This window comes from Thunnus albacares, chromosome 5 (genome assembly GCF_914725855.1).
Source record: "Thunnus albacares chromosome 5, fThuAlb1.1, whole genome shotgun sequence".
Classification (NCBI taxonomy): Eukaryota; Metazoa; Chordata; class Actinopteri; order Scombriformes; family Scombridae; genus Thunnus; species Thunnus albacares.
This window is the reverse complement of record NC_058110.1, coordinates 6705046-6723814: the sequence shown is the minus strand read 5'-3', so window position 1 is coordinate 6723814 and position 18769 is coordinate 6705046. Positions and strand designations below refer to the sequence as shown.

At 37.3% G+C, this 18769-nt stretch overlaps 1 protein-coding gene across 1 annotated transcript; it reads left to right on the top strand.

Annotated features, from left to right (window-relative positions):
* The first annotated feature begins 8001 nt into the window (after positions 1–8001).
* Positions 8002–17921, top strand: sars1 (seryl-tRNA synthetase 1). The gene is made up of 11 exons (XM_044352338.1): positions 8002–8194; positions 9204–9274; positions 9445–9525; positions 9700–9858; positions 11426–11569; positions 11746–11901; positions 13348–13569; positions 13840–13969; positions 15618–15775; positions 15929–16058; positions 16992–17921. Exons 1-11 carry the CDS (start codon positions 8059–8061, stop codon positions 17150–17152), a joined length of 1548 nt encoding a protein of 515 aa, XP_044208273.1. The 5' UTR covers positions 8002–8058; the 3' UTR covers positions 17153–17921.
* Positions 17922–18769: the final 848 nt, after the last annotated feature.

Sequence of the window (18769 nt, the reverse complement as noted above, 5' to 3'; positions counted from 1 at the left end):
AGTCCAGCACAATGCCATCTGCTGAAGCTAGCACAAAGTTCTTCATTAGTGGCACATACTGTCAAAACAGACAGGCTCCTATAAATGGGATCATCTGCTCATCAATTGACACACATTCTGGTTGAACCTGAAGCAAGCAGCCTTCAGTCTCAAACTGAACTAAGTCTGGAGTAAATGCAGCAAACTTCCAGAGCTCTGGACGTCCATCTTCCTAGGTCCTGGCTCATCATCAGTGTCAACACTTTTACCACACTGATGTTTAAGCAAATGTCCTCTGGATCTCTGCACATGTTTAGATGCACATGGATGGAGTTGTGGCTCATTGTCACTATTATCACTGCTCTGCTGATCAGATTCTGGTGAATCAGGTGGAATATAATCACTTCATCACTTATTCGTTTCAAACCAGGATCTTCAGCATCACGATAAGACAAGTCTTACACCTCAGAGTTGTCTCCTACTATTGCATTCAGCAGTCTTTCTGTTTTTGACAGAGAAATATGCCCTGGAAATGTATCACATCAGAATGATAATGATAATAAATTATATTGTTAATTAAAAAAAATAATTAATAAAAAAATAGAATAATAATAATCAGTGTAGATTAATTTGTACCATATGCAAGACCTATTTATACACTTGTAAACTGTTGGTTTCTTCTCAAATCTTGCCAAGCTATGTTTCCTTACTTTTACAACTTCACTTTGAATGAATGATAATAAAGTCCCAATGTCCTCAAACGACTAATCAGCAACATCGTAGCTTGTTGCTATTGCTAAAAATTGTCAAACTTGTATGTAATATCAAACTACAAACGTTATTAAGCATAATCAAACAAGTTTCAACCATGAAATTTGATGAGGTTTTGTACCTGGACCACTTTTGTCTTAGGATCGGCAGTTGAGTGACTTGGCCATGACGGCCGCCATCTTGTTTTTACATGGATTAGTGTACTGTGGTTTTGATACCACTAGATGGCACAAAAAGTGTCTACTAACAAGGACAACAGGTCTTAGTGAAGCTGAATGAAGTATAAGGTACAGCAAGCCCAAAATGTAATGTCCCTGTATGAGGACGCAGGGTCGCAGGAGGCTAGAAATGTACAACAATGTTTTATATAGAGTCTACAGTCGTGTACACAGGCTTTGGTATAAAACTTACTTTATAAAATCAATATTTCTGGAGGAGCCAGTCCATCTATCCATCTGGGATGGTGTCTGTTGTTTTATCGTCTTTGCTTGACATTCTACCCTGACTGATTACACTGATTACTGACTACAGTTATATGATTAGGTGATTTAAGTAATTTACCTTTTTTGTTCATTTATGTGTATGTTTTGTTTTTTTGTCTTATAAAGACACCTGAGTACAGAGGGAAAGAAAACAAGCTTAGCCAGGCATAACAAAAAGGACAAAGACATACAGCACACAATAGACAACAGGTTAAAAGTTTTAAATGGTCCAGTGGGATAAGACATTTACATTTTTAAATCCTCTGTAATTTATTCCATTTATATGGTGCACAGTGATCGAAGGCGTCTTTCCAAGTTCAGTGTTTACCCGAGGGGTAACTAGAGTTAAACAGACCTTAGATCCTCTCTAGTCAGCTGTGGTTTTGGATTTGCGAAGTGCAGTGATATACTGAGGCAGCTTTTGTAGAAGACATTTATAAATAAAAATAATACAATGTAGCTCTTCTTGTTGCTAATGGGGATCAGCCTATGTTTTCATATATTACACAGTGATGTGTACGATATTTAGCTCCTGTAATGAAACGAGAGGCACAATGATAAACTGTATCAAGTTGCTTTAAGGCAGAGCGAGCAGCATGAGAATAAAACATAACTCCTCAAACACAGGTATGATAGTTGACTGATCATTTTCTTGTCCTCCAGACAGTAACATGCTTTATTAACATGCTTTATTTCCATACAGGAGCCTTGTTTTTATATTTATCTTCTGTGTCAGTTGCTCCACATGCTGTTTAAAAGTCAGACTGCTATCAAGCCAAATTCCCAAGTATTTATAAGTTCAGACAATTTCCATTTCAATATTTCATAAGAGGAACTGATTTATTTATTTTAATTTAGTTATACCCACTTTGACTGCATTCTGTTCAATTCAGTTCAGCTCTGTTATGACCTGGTTTAAGTGGCCACAACAAAAGGGAGTCACATCAGTGCTAAGTTTTAAAAATAAAAATATTTTATTAATCCAAATTAAACCAAATTGAGTGAATTAAAATGCCCATTAAGGATTAATAAATTGTGGGTGTCAGTGGTGTTAGTATGCCTAAGTGATGGATGTGTGTGTGTGTGTGTGTGTGTGTGTGTGTGTGTGTGTGTGTGTGTGTGTGTGATTGTTGTAAGGTGCAAAACCAGGCATAAGAATAAACTTAAAGCAACATAATAAACCAAATGAACAGCTGTCTGAAGGGGAAAGGAAGAGAGAGGGAGAGAGGGCAGCTGCTACAGCAGCAGCGAGGCAGACAGAGAGAGAGAGAGAGATGCACTGCAGCCAGGCCTAAACAACCTGCGGGGCCCTCAGGTGTTCCAGGTTACACTAAATATCCATCTGCAGAGTGAACTGAGACAAGTGAACCACACAGCAACATAAGATGATACAGCTCATAGATGATTTTAATGTTTGTTCTTGAATATATTTTGATCCTGTTTTCTATTGAAAATGTGTGAGTTTACACACTTTCCTCTATGAATTGAGGACAACAGCAAATTCCCCAAAGTACCATACCACTGTATGTTAGTGTAACAAAACACAAAAATGCAGAAGCATACAATTTAAATAACAGTTATTGGACTTACACTACAACTTTATGATGGATACAAAATGCCTGTTTGCCTTTACCTGTGTGTTCTACTGTTACTGCTGCTGCTTCTGCTACTACTACTTCTAATACCTTTGCTAGGTCCAAATGGTACAAAGGACGAGATGAATTAGGTTTTTTAAAAAAAAAAAAATATATATCCGAATGATATAGAAACCCTGAAACTGTAAAGAAAGAATGAAACACACAAATATTACACAAGCTCCATTAAGCTCATTACAATGTCTTAATAACTTAATGCTTGTTAGTTAAATTATATCTAAAATACATCAACATGGGCAACATAGTATCAAAATGACCATTCGCATGACTGACTGTGCTGAGTGGGGTTAACAAGGTTTGGGACTGGTAGGAGAATTGCATGTGGAAGTATAGAGGTGAATTTTGAATGAGGATCAAATACAGTTTCAGAGCAGTTTCAGAGCAAATGAATTCAATTTCATAATATTACATTCAGTTTCAAGTTTACTGGAATTCAGTTCCAAACTTTTTTCAAAACATTTTTTGAGTTTCTAGTGACACATATTTATGCCCATAGTTCAGCCTTTGTATCCTGATAACATTCACATCCTTCACTACTAGAAACAGCTGGATATGAAAGCTTGGCTGGACTTTGACAACATGAGTTCAGACTGTCAGATTCATAAATGAACGTCATCACACCACTTTCAAACTGTGCACTCCTGACCTCTAGTGGCTAAAGTCTGAGAGAATTTTCACTTGTCTGCGTCAATACATTAAAACGATAGGGTCATACTTTATGAATGAATCAGAGTAGAAAATATTTCTGATAATTTTCACTCATACTGACATATGAACTGTAAGAAGAAACAGACTGAAATATTGCCAGTACACCCTCCTAAAGCTCTTTCTCATGGTTATGAAGTGATTAAACTTGTTGTAGAGCTGAAATTATCATTACTGCGATTGTTTCTTCCAGTGGTACCACTGTTGATAACTGAACTTCATGTTTATTAGAAAGAAGTGATGAAGGGAGTGAGGGAGACAGGCTCAGCCAGATAATTAATGACTTAATGATCACAACATTATCTGTTAAGTCTATCAGGGTTTAAAAAGCTCAGTTTTGGGGGGAGAAAATCTCCGGCCTGGTGAGGACAAAGAGAAAACTATGTGATTATATATTTGACTTGCATGATCTGGATATAGGCTACTTTATATTCAATACAGGACATAAGATGGTGTGGTGTGGTCCAGTAATTAAGCAATTAAACCGAGTAAAGTACAGCCACAAAGCATCTGTTAACACATCTACATCAGCTGAAAATGTATATTTATGTTTTTTAACACCAAAAATATCACCAAAATAATTTACACACTGAAAACCATGACGGAGCCGTGACTGAGTCAGAACTCAACCAGAATGCGACGCAGCCAGATTCTGTGGACGTTGGACGTTTACACATTTTAAAGGTTTTCTTTTAAAAGCTGTATCAGTACTGCTGTTGCTGATGCTATTACTTTATTATTAGAGCTGCTACAAATATTACAACTACTGCTGTTCATTAATGAATTAAATGTTCCATCTAAACTTGTTGCGTTATAACGATTTCACCTGTGTTGAACCCTTTGTTACAGAAGGAAAGATCTTTAAGAGGGTCTAACCCTCCCTAACCCTAACCCTCTGACAATGTTCCATCCAAATATATGTTTCCTCTTATATTGCAATGTCATGACCTAACAAGACACTTGTTAAATAAGCTATCAAACACTGGCCTATTTTCTGACAAAATGTTAAATTGCACATCATTCAATATATGAGTCATAAACAAATGAAGTAGTTATTATTTAGAATTAGTATGGAGGAACATTTTTCACTTCTTTTGCCATTAAATGCTGAGCTGTGCACAGTAAAAAGATTTGAATGGAACACCGTCTACAGACCCTCTTAAAGATCTTTCCTTCTTTTACAAAGTTATTATGACCAGTTCACCACAACAGAGAAAACAATATGGACAAAACTTAGTTATTACAAACACTTTAAGTGTTACTACTGCACTAGTCCATCTATTAGTTGTCAGTAATGTTATCACTTCTGATTCTGAGGAGCCAACAAGACGTCCATCACAGCTACTAATACTGTTTACAGTCTCTTACTACTACAGAGAAAACAGCTGAAATGTCTCTAATACTACTGATACAATTGCTGCTACTGATAACATCACCACTCTCATACTTTTCATGACTTTTTGAAATCACTTTTTAAAATTGTAGAAATGCTACTCAGTGAAATGTTTTTATTTTTAAGCTGCATCAACTTAAATTCAATTGGGAATGATCAGATTTTGGGAATTCGTCAGACTTTGCACAGCTCCCTCTGCAGCCACAAAAGGCTTTATTCAACTTTTTTAAACATATGCAGTAGTACTCCCCAATACCTGTAAAGATACTTGATGTGTAAATTTCTATTTCCTTTTTCAACTTTAATTCGTGGTAAAATTATCTAACCCTCCCTAACCCGAACGCGATGTACCATCCAAAACGTATACTTCAAAACTTATATGTAGACTTAGTTAAATTGATTAAAATAAGAAATATTAATGATGAAAGTTTGTCTTCCTCATTAAATACTGACATATGTACAACAGTAAAAAGGATGTGAATTGAAACATTGCCTTCAGACCCTCTTCAAACCCTTTCCTTTTTTTTTTAGAAAGTCATTATAAGATAAGATCAACTTAATTGATCACATCTTAACCTTAAGATACTTTTTACTGTCCAGAAAGAATTTTGAATGAAATTTAAACAATAAAACTATAATAGTTAATGCACACTTTAAGTGCTACAGCTGAAATATCTGTCATACTAATTACTGCTAATATTACTATGTTTGACAGAAACATAAGTAAAGATCTTTAGGAGGGTCTAACCCTCCCTAACCCTTTGACGATATTCCATCCAAATATATGTTTCCTCTTCTTCATATAGTGATGTCATGATAGAACAAGACACCAGATTAACAAACTGTTAAACTCTGACCTGTTTTCAGGCATTTTTTCAACTGTTGATAATTCAGTAACTTTAAACATAACCAAATAACTCTGATAGTAGTCAGCAACATTATCATATAATGTTTTTTACTTCTAAAGTCATTAAATACTGACCTGTGCACAACAGCAACAAAAGACTTGAATGGAACATTGTCTACAGACAATGAAAATGCTTTCCTTCTTTTCACCACAAGACAAGACAGAAAAAATATGGACAAAACTTAGAAAAAGAAGCACCAAAGTGAAGGAAGTGAGTTGGAAGGAAAGAGTTGGAGCATGTCTGTACCATTACTTCTTTTGTTTTTCAAAGACTGTGTAGAAGCTATCAAAGACTTAAAAGATTTAATACTTATCTACATGCTAAAAATAAATGAAATGTATATATATGTATATTAAAAACAAATGAAATCATAAAAAATCATCTATATACTAAAAAGAAATGTATGTAAACAAATTTACTCTCTACATACTAAGTATGAATGAACGTGTACTGGAGCTGTTGTTTTTTTTAAACTTTAGAAGTAAGTGAATGTTTGAAGAGGTTGAATATGTCTGTGTGTAAATCTAACATCACTTACTGTGTTAGACTGTATCAGTCAAAGAGTTAAACAGAGTTACAAAACTTATGTACATGCTGAAAAGGAATGAAGAGTTGAAACTTATTCACATACTAAACATGTATAAAACAGTTCAAACTTATCTAAATGCTAAAAAGGCATAAATTAATTAAAACTTCTCTGCATACTGTAAGGTTTTTGATTTTTAGGAATTGTAGAAGGAAGTGAAAGTTGAGAGTTGGTGTGTGTGTGTATGTGCTAAAAGAAATGAAATAAACTTAGCATAAAAAGTAAGGAAATTTGTGTTTGGTAGATTATTTCTTTGTTGTAACAATGCTTCTTGGCAATAAAACTTATACTGTTGGAAAGTTGGAAAGTTGGAAAGCCTGTTTATTTCCCTTTTAAATTGTACCACATTTGTAAGGAACATGCATTTGTGGGATGAGCAGCAGAGCTGAGTATCTGGGTTGCGGCCATGAAAAATATGCCAAATCTTCTCTGTCCAACAGCTTATTCTGCTATTGACTCTTGTTTGGTGTTTGGTGGATTGGATGGTTGAAGTTTGAAGAAACAAGACATATTGGCAATTTAACAATTTATTAATTTAACAAACAGGAGCCTCAGTAGCGTGTGGAAGAACCATACACAGCCACAACAGCCTGGCACCTCCTCTTCATGCTGGTCACCAGCCTGGTCATACACTGCTGTGGGATCATTCTTCAACCAGCATTTGTCGCAAGTCAGCCGTGGTTGTGTTGGTCACTCTGGCACAAACAGCACGCCCAAGCTGATCCCACAAGTGTTCAATGAGGTTGAGGTCAGGACTGCTGGCTGGCCATTCCATCCTCTCCACTCCCAAATTCTGGAGGTAGTCTCTGATAAACCCCACAAACCAACAAATGCTGGTTGAAGAAAATCAAAGATTAGAGAACATCAGAACTTTGTTTTTTCTTCTTTCCTCTTCCATTAATCATCTCATAACCCCTCAGATTTATCTGGTTACCCTGTGGAGGGGCCCGATCCATAGGGGAACCACTGGACTAAACTAGCTAACTCCTCCAGTAGCTACAACAGTAACACGCTGCTCACATACTGATGTTTCAGTATTAATTTTCTAATGACGTCATATATAATAATATATCAGTCAGAGGGATCAAACCACTACTTTTACTGCAATACTTTAACTACATCAAGCTGAGAATACTTATGTACTTTTACTGAAATAGTATTTTTCATGCAGGAGTTTAACTTATAATGGAGTATTTTTACTTTGATGCATTGATGACTTTTACTTGAGTAAAGGATCTGGAGACTTCTTCCACCACTGTCAAATATATTACGTCATGACATTGCCGAAAAAGACGTATTGCTGACGCTGGGGGTTGCCAGGCTGGAAGACAACCCCCGATCTTTTTGTGTTTAAAATATTTTAGTGTAATATCAGCCTTATATGAATAAAATATAATAGATGGAGTTTTAAATTGTTGTTAAGACCGGGATGGGTTTGTTAATCATAAACTTAAAAAAAGATTAACTTTCTAATCAAGTAGTTGTGCGTTTTAGTTGCTTTAACACGATCTGGCATCCCGGTGAGAGGAGTCATCGCTGTGAGCTCAGTCAGGTTTTCTCCGATAGACAGCGTGGAAAGATGGTGCTCGACTTGGACCTGTTTCGGACCGACAAAGGCGGAGATCCAGAAATCGTCCGTGAGACTCAAAAGAAGAGGTTTAAAGATGTCACACTCGTTGATAAACTGGTCGCCGCAGATTCAGAGTGGAGAAAATGTAAGCACCCTTTGATTCATGTTGTTTCAGTCACTAGCTAATCGTAGCGTCACGTCAGCATGTATTCACCGCTGGAGATCAGCTAATGCCAAAGTCCGTTACCAATTTGGCCATTTGCAATGTTAGTTTGCAAATACAACCAACTGTTAAGACCTTACTACGAGATTGAAATACCAGACACATTTTTAGCACTTGGTCTTCTATTCGGCTTCTTCAAATGCAATAAACAGCACGTAAAAATGCACATTTATCATGAATTAACTTCTTACTCACCGCGCTCTGCCCCCACAGTGATGTTAATTTCCGCCACACTGCAGTGGACTATAATTCATTTCAGAAAGTTAGCGATTCATCCATTCCGAATATACAAGTGGACCCTATTTTAACAGGGCGTAAAACAGTTGTGAATGATTGTCATTAAGTTTGAAAAAAATTGTATCGCCAGATTTGGATGGAATTTGGTTTGACGTTCTCACAAGAGAAGCAGTATAGCACGCAGCACGCAATGGGGCTAATGTTAGCAAAATCAGCACCATTCAACGATACCAAAAATGAGCCATATGGTTATCCTCCATATAGTTAACCGTAGTTAATTAACACTAAATTTCTACTAGAGCATACCATGCTCTTGTTTGCTACACATTCCTGTCATTTTGTTGACACGTATAATACGAAATGCCGGCTAATGCTGGGTTAGCTTAGCGTTGCCGGTTAATAGCGTGCAATCTGATGCAATCCCAGCCAGCACCATGTCAAATCAGCCTCGCCCTGCAGTATAGCTACTGACTGTATCATTCTGATCTAGCATGATAACGTCAGTGCTTTTGTCAGTTCATTGTTGTTTAAGTGAAAAAAAATAGTTTGTTTATATCTTGATAACGGTTTTTGACTGTGCGAGGCTGAATTGCTCCTGACAGCAACACCTGTCATCAGGTTACCAGTCCTGCTACTGTAGCTCATACACACAGTCCCATGATGCACTGACCTTCTGTCATTTACTTCCCAACAGGCCGCTTCACTGCAGACAACCTCAACAAAGCAAAGAACCTCTGCAGCAAGAGCATTGGGGAAAAAATGAAGGTATGAAGCACACAAAATGACTGAAGATGCTGTTGAGCCTTGTACAATGAAAAGAAGGAGGTGTCAGTATGTTTCCATTAGACACTGTTAAAAATGGAGATACCTGAGAGGGAGTGTAAAATTTTTAAACCGTATTTTCTTTCTTTAAACCCCTTATGTTGTGAATACAGAGGAAGGAACCAGTTGGGGAGGATGAATCTGTACCTGAAAAAGCACAGAGCCTGGAGTCCCTAACAGCTGAAACACTATCGGTATGACTGCGTGTGTCTGCTCCAAGTGCTATCCCACCTGTATGGCAGCATTTTTTCATGTCATTAAACAAATCAGTAAAAAGACAGGCAGAACTTAAAGCCAAAAAAATGTCTTAATTTCTTGCTTTGCTTTGTTTGATTTCACCTTTTTCTATGTCTCCTCCACTGTATCAGGCCCTGACAGTTACCCAGATCAAGAAGGTGCGTTTGTTGGTGGATGAGGCGATGGAGAAAACTGACAGTGAGAGGATAAAGCTGGAGGCAGAGCGCTTCGAGTACCTGAGGGAGATTGGCAACCTTCTGCACCCATCTGTACCCATCAGCAATGATGAGGTGGGTGTTTTTTTTTTTAACAGTAAAAATTAATTACATTAATATGATTTAAAAAGACATTTGAAGTAGCTGTTGTTGTTCTACATATTGTCTTATCGACTGACATGATCTTCATCCATATAGTGATATGGATCAGATTACAACCAGCTATTATCAGGACATGTCATGCTAAAATGTTAGTGCCTGACCCTTAAAATTACTGATGTCCTTCACACTGCACAAAGATTAACCTATGTGCTTGACGGTTTTTATTAATGACTCTTGATGATACTTGAATGCTCAGCATTCTCTTTGCCCTTTAGTTTCCCTTTTTATAAGTCACATTAAGATTTTTTCACCCAGAAAAAGCTAATATTTCTTTGTGTAATATGACCTCCTCTTTCTGTCAGCTGCTGTGAATCTGCAGTGTATTTACTGGTTTTTCACACATGAATTCAGGCCAGTTGGAGGAGTTAAACCTGTGATTTTCTGCCTTTGTATAATTATCCAGGCTGCTGCTGTTTCTAATGTATTTCATTCAGTTTTCTGGGTTTCAAAACAGAAATACTCCAGCATCCAGCAGCTGAAAGTGCTGTGTCCAGATAGTTAATGGTTGAAGGTGGTTTCTGTGGGCAGCTGTCTAAACTGTGTAGCTGTCTTAAAGTTGTAAAAATACAAGTACAGGACAACACCTTTTGAGCAGTGATTGACTTAGCCGATATGATCTAAGAAACATTAATCCAAAACATTTTTTATTTGTTAAAAAAAAAAAGAAGCTGTCGCTCATTATGCTTGGCCAAAGATTTTGTCAGAGAAGAAACATCACTCAGTACCATTTAGATTTCTTTTTTCAAAAAAAATCAAAAAAGTGGGTTGTCTGTTTGCAGTTCATTAAAGACCAACAACAAAAGCCTTTTTCTATATAAACAAACAAGGTGATTGCCTCACATCCTTTTCAGACCGGTAGCTAGTGGGTAGTTTGGCAGTTGTGCAGTGTAAATGTCAGACAGCTGGTGAACAGAGTTGAACCTGAAAGCTACATATCATCATTTTGAGCTTCTCACTGTGAAGTTGTGAATCTGGACCTCGAGGATTCAGAGCTGTGAAGCATCTTGCCCTGTGTGTGAAGCTAATGTTGGAAGTCCAACTGAAATTCAATTGTGCGTTTCCTGTGTGCCCCCTAATTTTGCATTAATTCAATGAAATACCGTTCCATTACCCATCTACATGGCTGGGGACCTTATTTTAATGCAGAAAATTAAATCTTACATAAAGCAATAACTGTACTTATGTCTGTGGTTACTTTGTTGAAGGAATGCAACTAATGATTATTTTCATTATGAGTTATTTTTTCAGATTAAAATGTTGGAGAAATAGATTTAGATTTAGATGATCATGCCTCATTTTAACTGTATTTTTATAGCTTGGTGACAAAAATGAACTTGAAATGGTTTTGTCCAACAAAATTACAATGATACAATTCGGAGAAAGATAAGCAAACCTCACATTTTAGAAACTGGAAGCAGATAATGTCTGGCATTTTTTTCTTGCTAAATAACTATATGATTTATATCATCATATGAAATAGGATGTAGACAACAAGGTGGAGCGTACCTGGGGCGACTGCACTGTCCAGAAGAAGTACTCCCATGTTGACCTGGTGGTCATGATTGATGGGTTTGAAGGGGAGAAGGGAGCTGTTGTGGCCGGGAGCAGAGGTTACTTTTTGAAGGTGAGTGTAAACATAATTTGCAACACACATAGGGACACAGAGTACATAGAGGCACAAACAGGCCAAAATTCTTTCTCCTTGTAATAATTTTGCACAGACCAACCCAAAAAGGAACCTGACCTGCAAATAGAAGAAACCAGCTGTTAAGTTGTTTTCCTCTCTTCTGTTGTCTTCAGGGGCCGCTGGTGTTCCTGGAGCAGGCTTTGATAAATTACGCCTTAAGGATCCTACATAGCAAAAATTACACCATGCTCTACACACCTTTCTTCATGAGGAAAGAGGTCATGCAGGAAGTCGCCCAGCTCAGCCAATTTGACGAAGAGCTGTACAAGGTAATCAACTCCTCAACTTTTGTGTTTAAGATGTGTTTAACCTAAACATGGTGCAGTCATGGATCTGACTGCAGTTAAACTACAACTGTGAATAATCTGTTCAGGAAGGACACTTCATTAAATTCAAGGAGTCCCAACGCGTATTGTTTCAAAGTTGAGCTGTATATGAATGAAATAAGTCTGACGTTGTTTGAAAATTAAACAAAACCCGAGTTAATGAGATATTCTGGTGTCCACATACTTTTCCATGACTTTTAGACCAATGGTCATGACTGAACATTCAGTGAATTCTGTGTAAACTTGAAAAGCATAATATGTGATGTCAAAATTAACCACAAACATTTCAAAGAACATTAGTACATAGTGGGACTGAAATAATTTGATGTTATCTTTTGTAATTAAAGTTATAATATGTAACTATTCTGCATTAAAATGTCTAAAAATGGTTAGACCTACGTTATATATTTTGTTGAGTTGTGTACTTACATTATCCCAAATGTTTCCATAAATTTTCAAACCCAGAGAAATCAGTAATTTTAATCAAAGTAACAGTCTGTTTCATTTGATCCCATCAATGGAATCATACCCCTCTACCAAAGAGCATACATGCACAAGATAATACGTTGGCGTAGTGGTTGTCCACCAGAAATTGACTTTTATTCAGTTTTAAGCCACATTTCTACAATAAACTTTTTAGATCTTAGTCGTTTTTAATTGTATCTTTTAACTGGATGAAGGATTTTAGTCATTGGACGTCTGGATCTTAAAGCCTCTGGAAACATGGCTTGAAATCATAAAAATGCATATATGATATCAAAGTTGAGTGTCTCATTAAGCATCCACAAAAATCTGAATGAAAATAAACATTCATAACTATTAGAAAACTTAGCTCAAAAACAGCTCATTTGGCTGCTCAAACCATTTCTCAGGACTGTGTGGGCATGTCCAGATCACGTTTGATTGACAGCTCATTTTCAGCTCAAGTATCGTTTTATTTTCTATTCATTCACTAAAACATTTCGCTGATATGGAATAAACTACCAAATCTATCAAATGGACCCTACTTGGTTAGAAAGCTTGACTAATCGATTAACTAGCAAAACAGGTTAAACTAGCCAAATCTTTGTTTTTATTTAATTATACCTCCCAGAGTATGACGCTAATCGTTTTAGCATCCTCCACTAACTAACAAACTAGGTATGACCAACTGAAACTGTGTTTTTATTGAACTATACCTCCCAGACTACGAAGCTAAGTGTTTTAGCATCTTTCATTCACTTACATGAAACGGTTAGCATTAGCATTACTATGCTACACTTTTGAGCTACTTATCCACTCCGTGATTAATACAGATTAGGTCTGGAAAATCATGAGCATACAAACCCTGTAACTGGCTGTCTGTCCATGGTTCCTCTCTCTCAACTCCTGTATGCGTTTTTATCTCAGGTCATTGGCAAGGGCAGCGAGAAGTCAGACGACAACTCCGTGGACGAGAAGTACCTCATCGCCACCTCCGAACAGCCGATCGCAGCCTTCCTGAGAGATGAGTGGCTGAAACCCGAGGACCTGCCCATCCGCTACGCCGGCTTTTCCACCTGCTTCAGACAGGAAGTGGGCTCCCATGGCCGAGACACCCGCGGGATCTTCAGGGTACACCAGTTTGAGAAGGTCAGTTGTGGAGCAAAAGTGGTGTTTTAAATAACTTTTCATCGTCCGTGAAATACAGATTCAAATAAATAAATGCTTTTCGTTATCACTTTTGAAATTATTAGATTAAATTATTCAAAACCAGATGCTAGCCACACAGTAAAGTAGTTTGACTGAGAATAATTAATACATAACTAAATGTATACTTGTCATTTTTTGATGTGTACCATGACAGAACAAGCTGCATTTCATCCATAAAATAAATAATTTCTCTTTCTCCTCTTCTTTCAGATTGAACAGTTTGTCTATGCCTCTCCACATGATGGCAAATCATGGGAGATGTTTGATGAGATGATCGGCACAGCAGAGGAGTTCTACCAGTCTCTTGGAATTCCTTATCGCATCGTCAACATTGTCTCCGGTAGGTCTGACACACATTCATACTGAGTCACATCTGAAGCTGTTGGAAAATAATAAATAGATAAATAGAAACTTTAATTCACACTTTGAGTCTTTCAACTGAATAATTCCAGAAAATTTGAGCTTTTTTTTTTTTTTTTTTTTTTTCAGAAATCAGAAAGTCTCTATAACAAAACCAAATTCCCATCCAGAGTACTAATACTAATACTAGTAACTAGTACTTGTTTGCAGGGTGAATGAATGGTATACACAAGCTGTGGCAGTAGAGAGGCTTGTGTTTGATATGTAAGCAGTTTTTATTACTGCAAAATTAACCTCAGATGTTCCTTCGTCATTCAAAAGTACTATCTGAGGAGCAGGACATTTTAGGGGGCAGAAATTGTGAAGAAGTAACTGATTGCAGGAAAATGTTTCTGAAGAAGTCCCTGCAGTCAAAATACAAACACAATAATAATTAGTTACACTAATTAATTATTGAGCCCTTTCAAGCAAAAATGCTAAAAATTCCAGCTTTTCAATTGTGAGGATTTGCTGCTTTCCTGTCTTATATAATAGTGAATTGAGTTAAGGAGTTTGGGTTATGGACTGTTTGAAAGTTTAGATGTCTCCTGGTGCTTTAGAAAAACAGTGATGGTACAATAGTGATTTACAGTAGAATACAACTACAGACTGTAAAAAATAATGGACGTAGCCACCATGACGTTGGCTTGTGACGTTAGCTTGTGTTGGCACTGTAGTCTATAACTTTGCCTACTCTAGGAAAATTTCAAGGAAAGGAAAAAAAGCCCCATTGCAAATTAAGTACAATATGTAAGGAGGAATGTGATGACTTCTACGGTTTCAACAGATATGTTCAGCCTGTATTGTTATTAAGTCATCATACCATTAAGTAATAGCCGTCCTATGATAAGAACAGTTTTATTAACCAGCTCTAAAGTATTTATTTCACCATAGCCACAAAATAGTCTGTCTACGCTGGTTTGGATTTTACAGCTACATTGTCATCATCTTTTCAAATTAGCTGAAAATCATATTTTCAAAAATCTAATTGGCTTAAAGTTTGATTATTGTAGAGGTGTAAACAATAGAAACTATATAAATGCAATAGTAGTGGTAGGTTAGTGTGTAGCCTGAGTGAAACTGTGTTCCTTGGTAAGCTGTGTTTAGGCAGGTGAAAGACAAATGTACCAACAGGCACAAATGACTAACAGTATTGGCACCTGCAGATATTTTTGTAAACAATCTGCTATTGGAATCAGTAATTTTCATAGTGCTTCCCTCACTATTTCTTCTGTTTGACTGCTGCATGTATGCAAATAATGTACTGTAATGCGTCTCTATGCAAATTATGTACAATAATTCATTGTGCGAACAGCAGTGATTCACATCTGACACATCTGGGTCGCCGAAGTGGTACTCAAAAAATTCATCCAGGGTTGACAGGTCTGTCTTGTAGGTGTTTGTGTTTAGCTTAATTTGTAACGTGTATTAAAATTTATGAAATTCCTGTAAACTTAGCTACTGGCTGAAACAGCCCCTCCTCTTAACAGGCACCTGCGGCTTCACCCACTGTTGTCAGAGCAGTAAGTGCTTGTGTGAATATCAGACTGTGATATCAGCTAACCAGTTACTGCTGTCATTCATCGTAGGCGCCCTCAATCACGCAGCCAGTAAGAAGCTGGACCTGGAGGCCTGGTTCCCTGGCTCCAGTGCTTTCAGAGAGCTGGTCTCCTGCTCAAACTGCACCGACTACCAGGCCAGACGCCTTCGCATCCGCTACGGACAGACCAAAAAGATGATGGACAAGGTGAGTGCAGCTGGAACACACCACTACAGCCACAATGAGATCATTTGAACAGTCTACAAACAGCTTACAATATAAGATTATTCGGAACCCTTTTAATAGTATTGCTTGGAATTATTGCTAAATATACTTCCTCTCTCTCTGTTTGCTATGTAGGCAGAGTTTGTGCACATGTTGAACGCAACCATGTGTGCCACTACACGTGTGATGTGTGCCATCCTGGAGAATTACCAGACTGAAGAAGGCATTGTTGTTCCAGAGGTGCTCAGGCAGTTCATGCCTCCTGGTAAGCAATGCTAGCTTAATTTTTTACTGCTAATGTTTCAGTTTTGGACAAAGAGGAGTTGTTGTCATGGGTGCTCAAAAAGTGCCTAAATTTAAATGTTTTGAATGTTGCATGATATACTGAAAACCAATCTATCAAACTCACACATTAACAAGACAGAACAGTGTGAATCTAAGATAAAATGGAAAAACACTTGTTTGATGACAGGGGCAAAATATTCAGCCATGAATGTCAAAAGATGCTCAGAATGCTCTTAATGAGAGCGTGAATAATGTTGATTTTCATATTCAGCAAAGACTTGATTTCAGACTAACAAACGTCTTGGCGTAGTAGTGAAAACTGATGCAATCAAGTCGGACATCATTTCATTATGAGAGAGGTATTTTTGACAAATGATAAATTCATAATTATCAGAAGTAGAATAATACTAAATTAATATTTTTTTTCATGGCCTTTATATAGTTCATTCATGATTGCCCATATGTTACCTCTGTGCTTATGCCAGTTGTTTGTGCAACATTCAGACATTTTGGAAAATATGCTTTCTTGCCAAGAGTTAGATGAGGAGATTGATAGCACTGTTGACACAGCCGAGCCAGCTGTACTCCTTAGTTTCCAGTCTTCATGCTAAGTAAAGCAAACCAGCTGCTCTAGCTTCATATTTAGTGTACAGACATGAGAGGTATTGAGTTTCTCATCTAACTCTTGGAAAGCCAAAAAGCATATTTCCAAAAATGTCAAACTATTTCTTAAAGTGGCGTCACAGTAGAATTGTTTTCATCTGCTCACTGTTATAACCACAAATTTAGGTGTAGGTTTTCCAGGAAGTTTGCAATATAGAAATTAATTGTTCTTCAATTCATATCTTGGAGCTTTGTGTTTTGTATTTATTGATTTAAATTCATACATTTGTCCTTGCTGTGTATCCTCCAGATTTGTCAGAGATCATTAAGTTTGTCAAGCCCGCTCCAATTGATCAGGAGATGTCTAAGAAATCAAAGAAACAGCAGGACGGAGGGAAGAAGAAGAAGCAGGGAGGAGGAGATCAGAACCTGCCCAACTGCATGGAGAGCATGTCCGTCAACGACTCATAGACTCCAGCATACAACAGTGTCGCTTCACCAATCTCACAGATAGAAACTGATGGAATAGAGCCTCTTGTGGAGGTCAAACTGGGGTCAGTTTGGTAATTTCACAAAGTAAAATGGATAAAGTTAGAACCTGGGGAAACAAATCTCTGAAGTAGGCACTTACCTTAAAATCAAGGCTGGCTCTATCCCATCTGTGTCTATCTGAATGGATGGTGTTGATCATCTCAGCTGTTCCTTCCCTCATTCATAGGACACAGAAAAAGGGATCGCTCTGTGCTTGCAGCCACCTTCAGTCAGAAACTATCCACCTGTCTGTCACTTTCTCACATCAGCATCAACACTGAGCCTAAACGAACAGACAAGACTATTTAAGTTGGTCATGTGGGACAGCGCATGTTGATATATGCAGAATCAACAGCTTCTGTCTGGCTTCATAGCAGTTGGTAGTGTCTGTGACTGGTATATAGTGCAGATGAACCACTGTAATCTGTAATTATCATACAAAAGTGTGGTTTCTGAAGATTTGTATTTTGTATAACTGATCAATTACTGTCTGAAATCTTCATTCATCGGCTCATGTTGCCTTTAACCACGATCATCATTTCCAACCGTTGTTGCTCGACGTCACAGTTGACCATAATGCTGTTCACTACAGTATGTTATGATTGAGACATTGTCTGTATTTCCTTGCTAATGTAAACGTATATATATGATTGAGCATTGATGAAGTGGAACTCGCTGTAAACGAATATTAAAAACAGTTGATATGGAAGTTCTGTTTGTGTGTCTTCTCAATGAGTTTCTCTTTGGATGCAGCCAAGATATTTATGCATGCTATGATTTTTTCCCATATATCTTATTCCATCACATGTTGGTGGCAGGCTGGAGAAACAGCCATAAAACCTCTTGAGTCCTCATTCAAACAAACTCTAAAAACTCTTGACAAAAAGCCAATGCATTTCCATCATGCAGGGTACTGGAGAAATATAATTTACTGAGCTTTGAGAATTTGTGCCTAGTTTATAACATTTTAAATGGTTTGGCCCCTCCTCCAGTATGTGACTTTGTGTACACTCACTCGATAAGTTTTATTAGATCCTCCAGAATATCCTCTATACAAGATTGTACCATACTATTTCGTTGCACTGCATTTGGGCAGTCAGCTTTCTCTGTGAAAGCCATAACTCAGTGGAATATCCTACCTGATGATATGAAGAGCTGAAGTTCCATCAATATGTTCAAAATTCAAAAATCTTCTAAAAACTACTCAGCTCTGCAACTACTGAACCTAAATTTCATCTCATGATCCTCTCATGAACGCAAATAATCTTGCTTTTAATTTGACAAGCTGCATTATTAATTTCTAGTTGATATTGTGGGGGTACGTGATGTGCTGTTGTGTGTAGCTTTGTATTTTTTATAGTGTGTCCTGTGTGTTTTTTGCTTTGCACTGTTTGTTATTGTGCTGTTATATGTTTTAATTGAAAGGGACTGCAGATGAAAATTAGCTGTAAGCTAACTCTGGTGCAGTACATCAAATGTTAACATTTATGTTTAAAACTGTAAATTGTCCCAATAAATACTATACAACAGACAACAACATGTCTAAAGTTTTAAAAT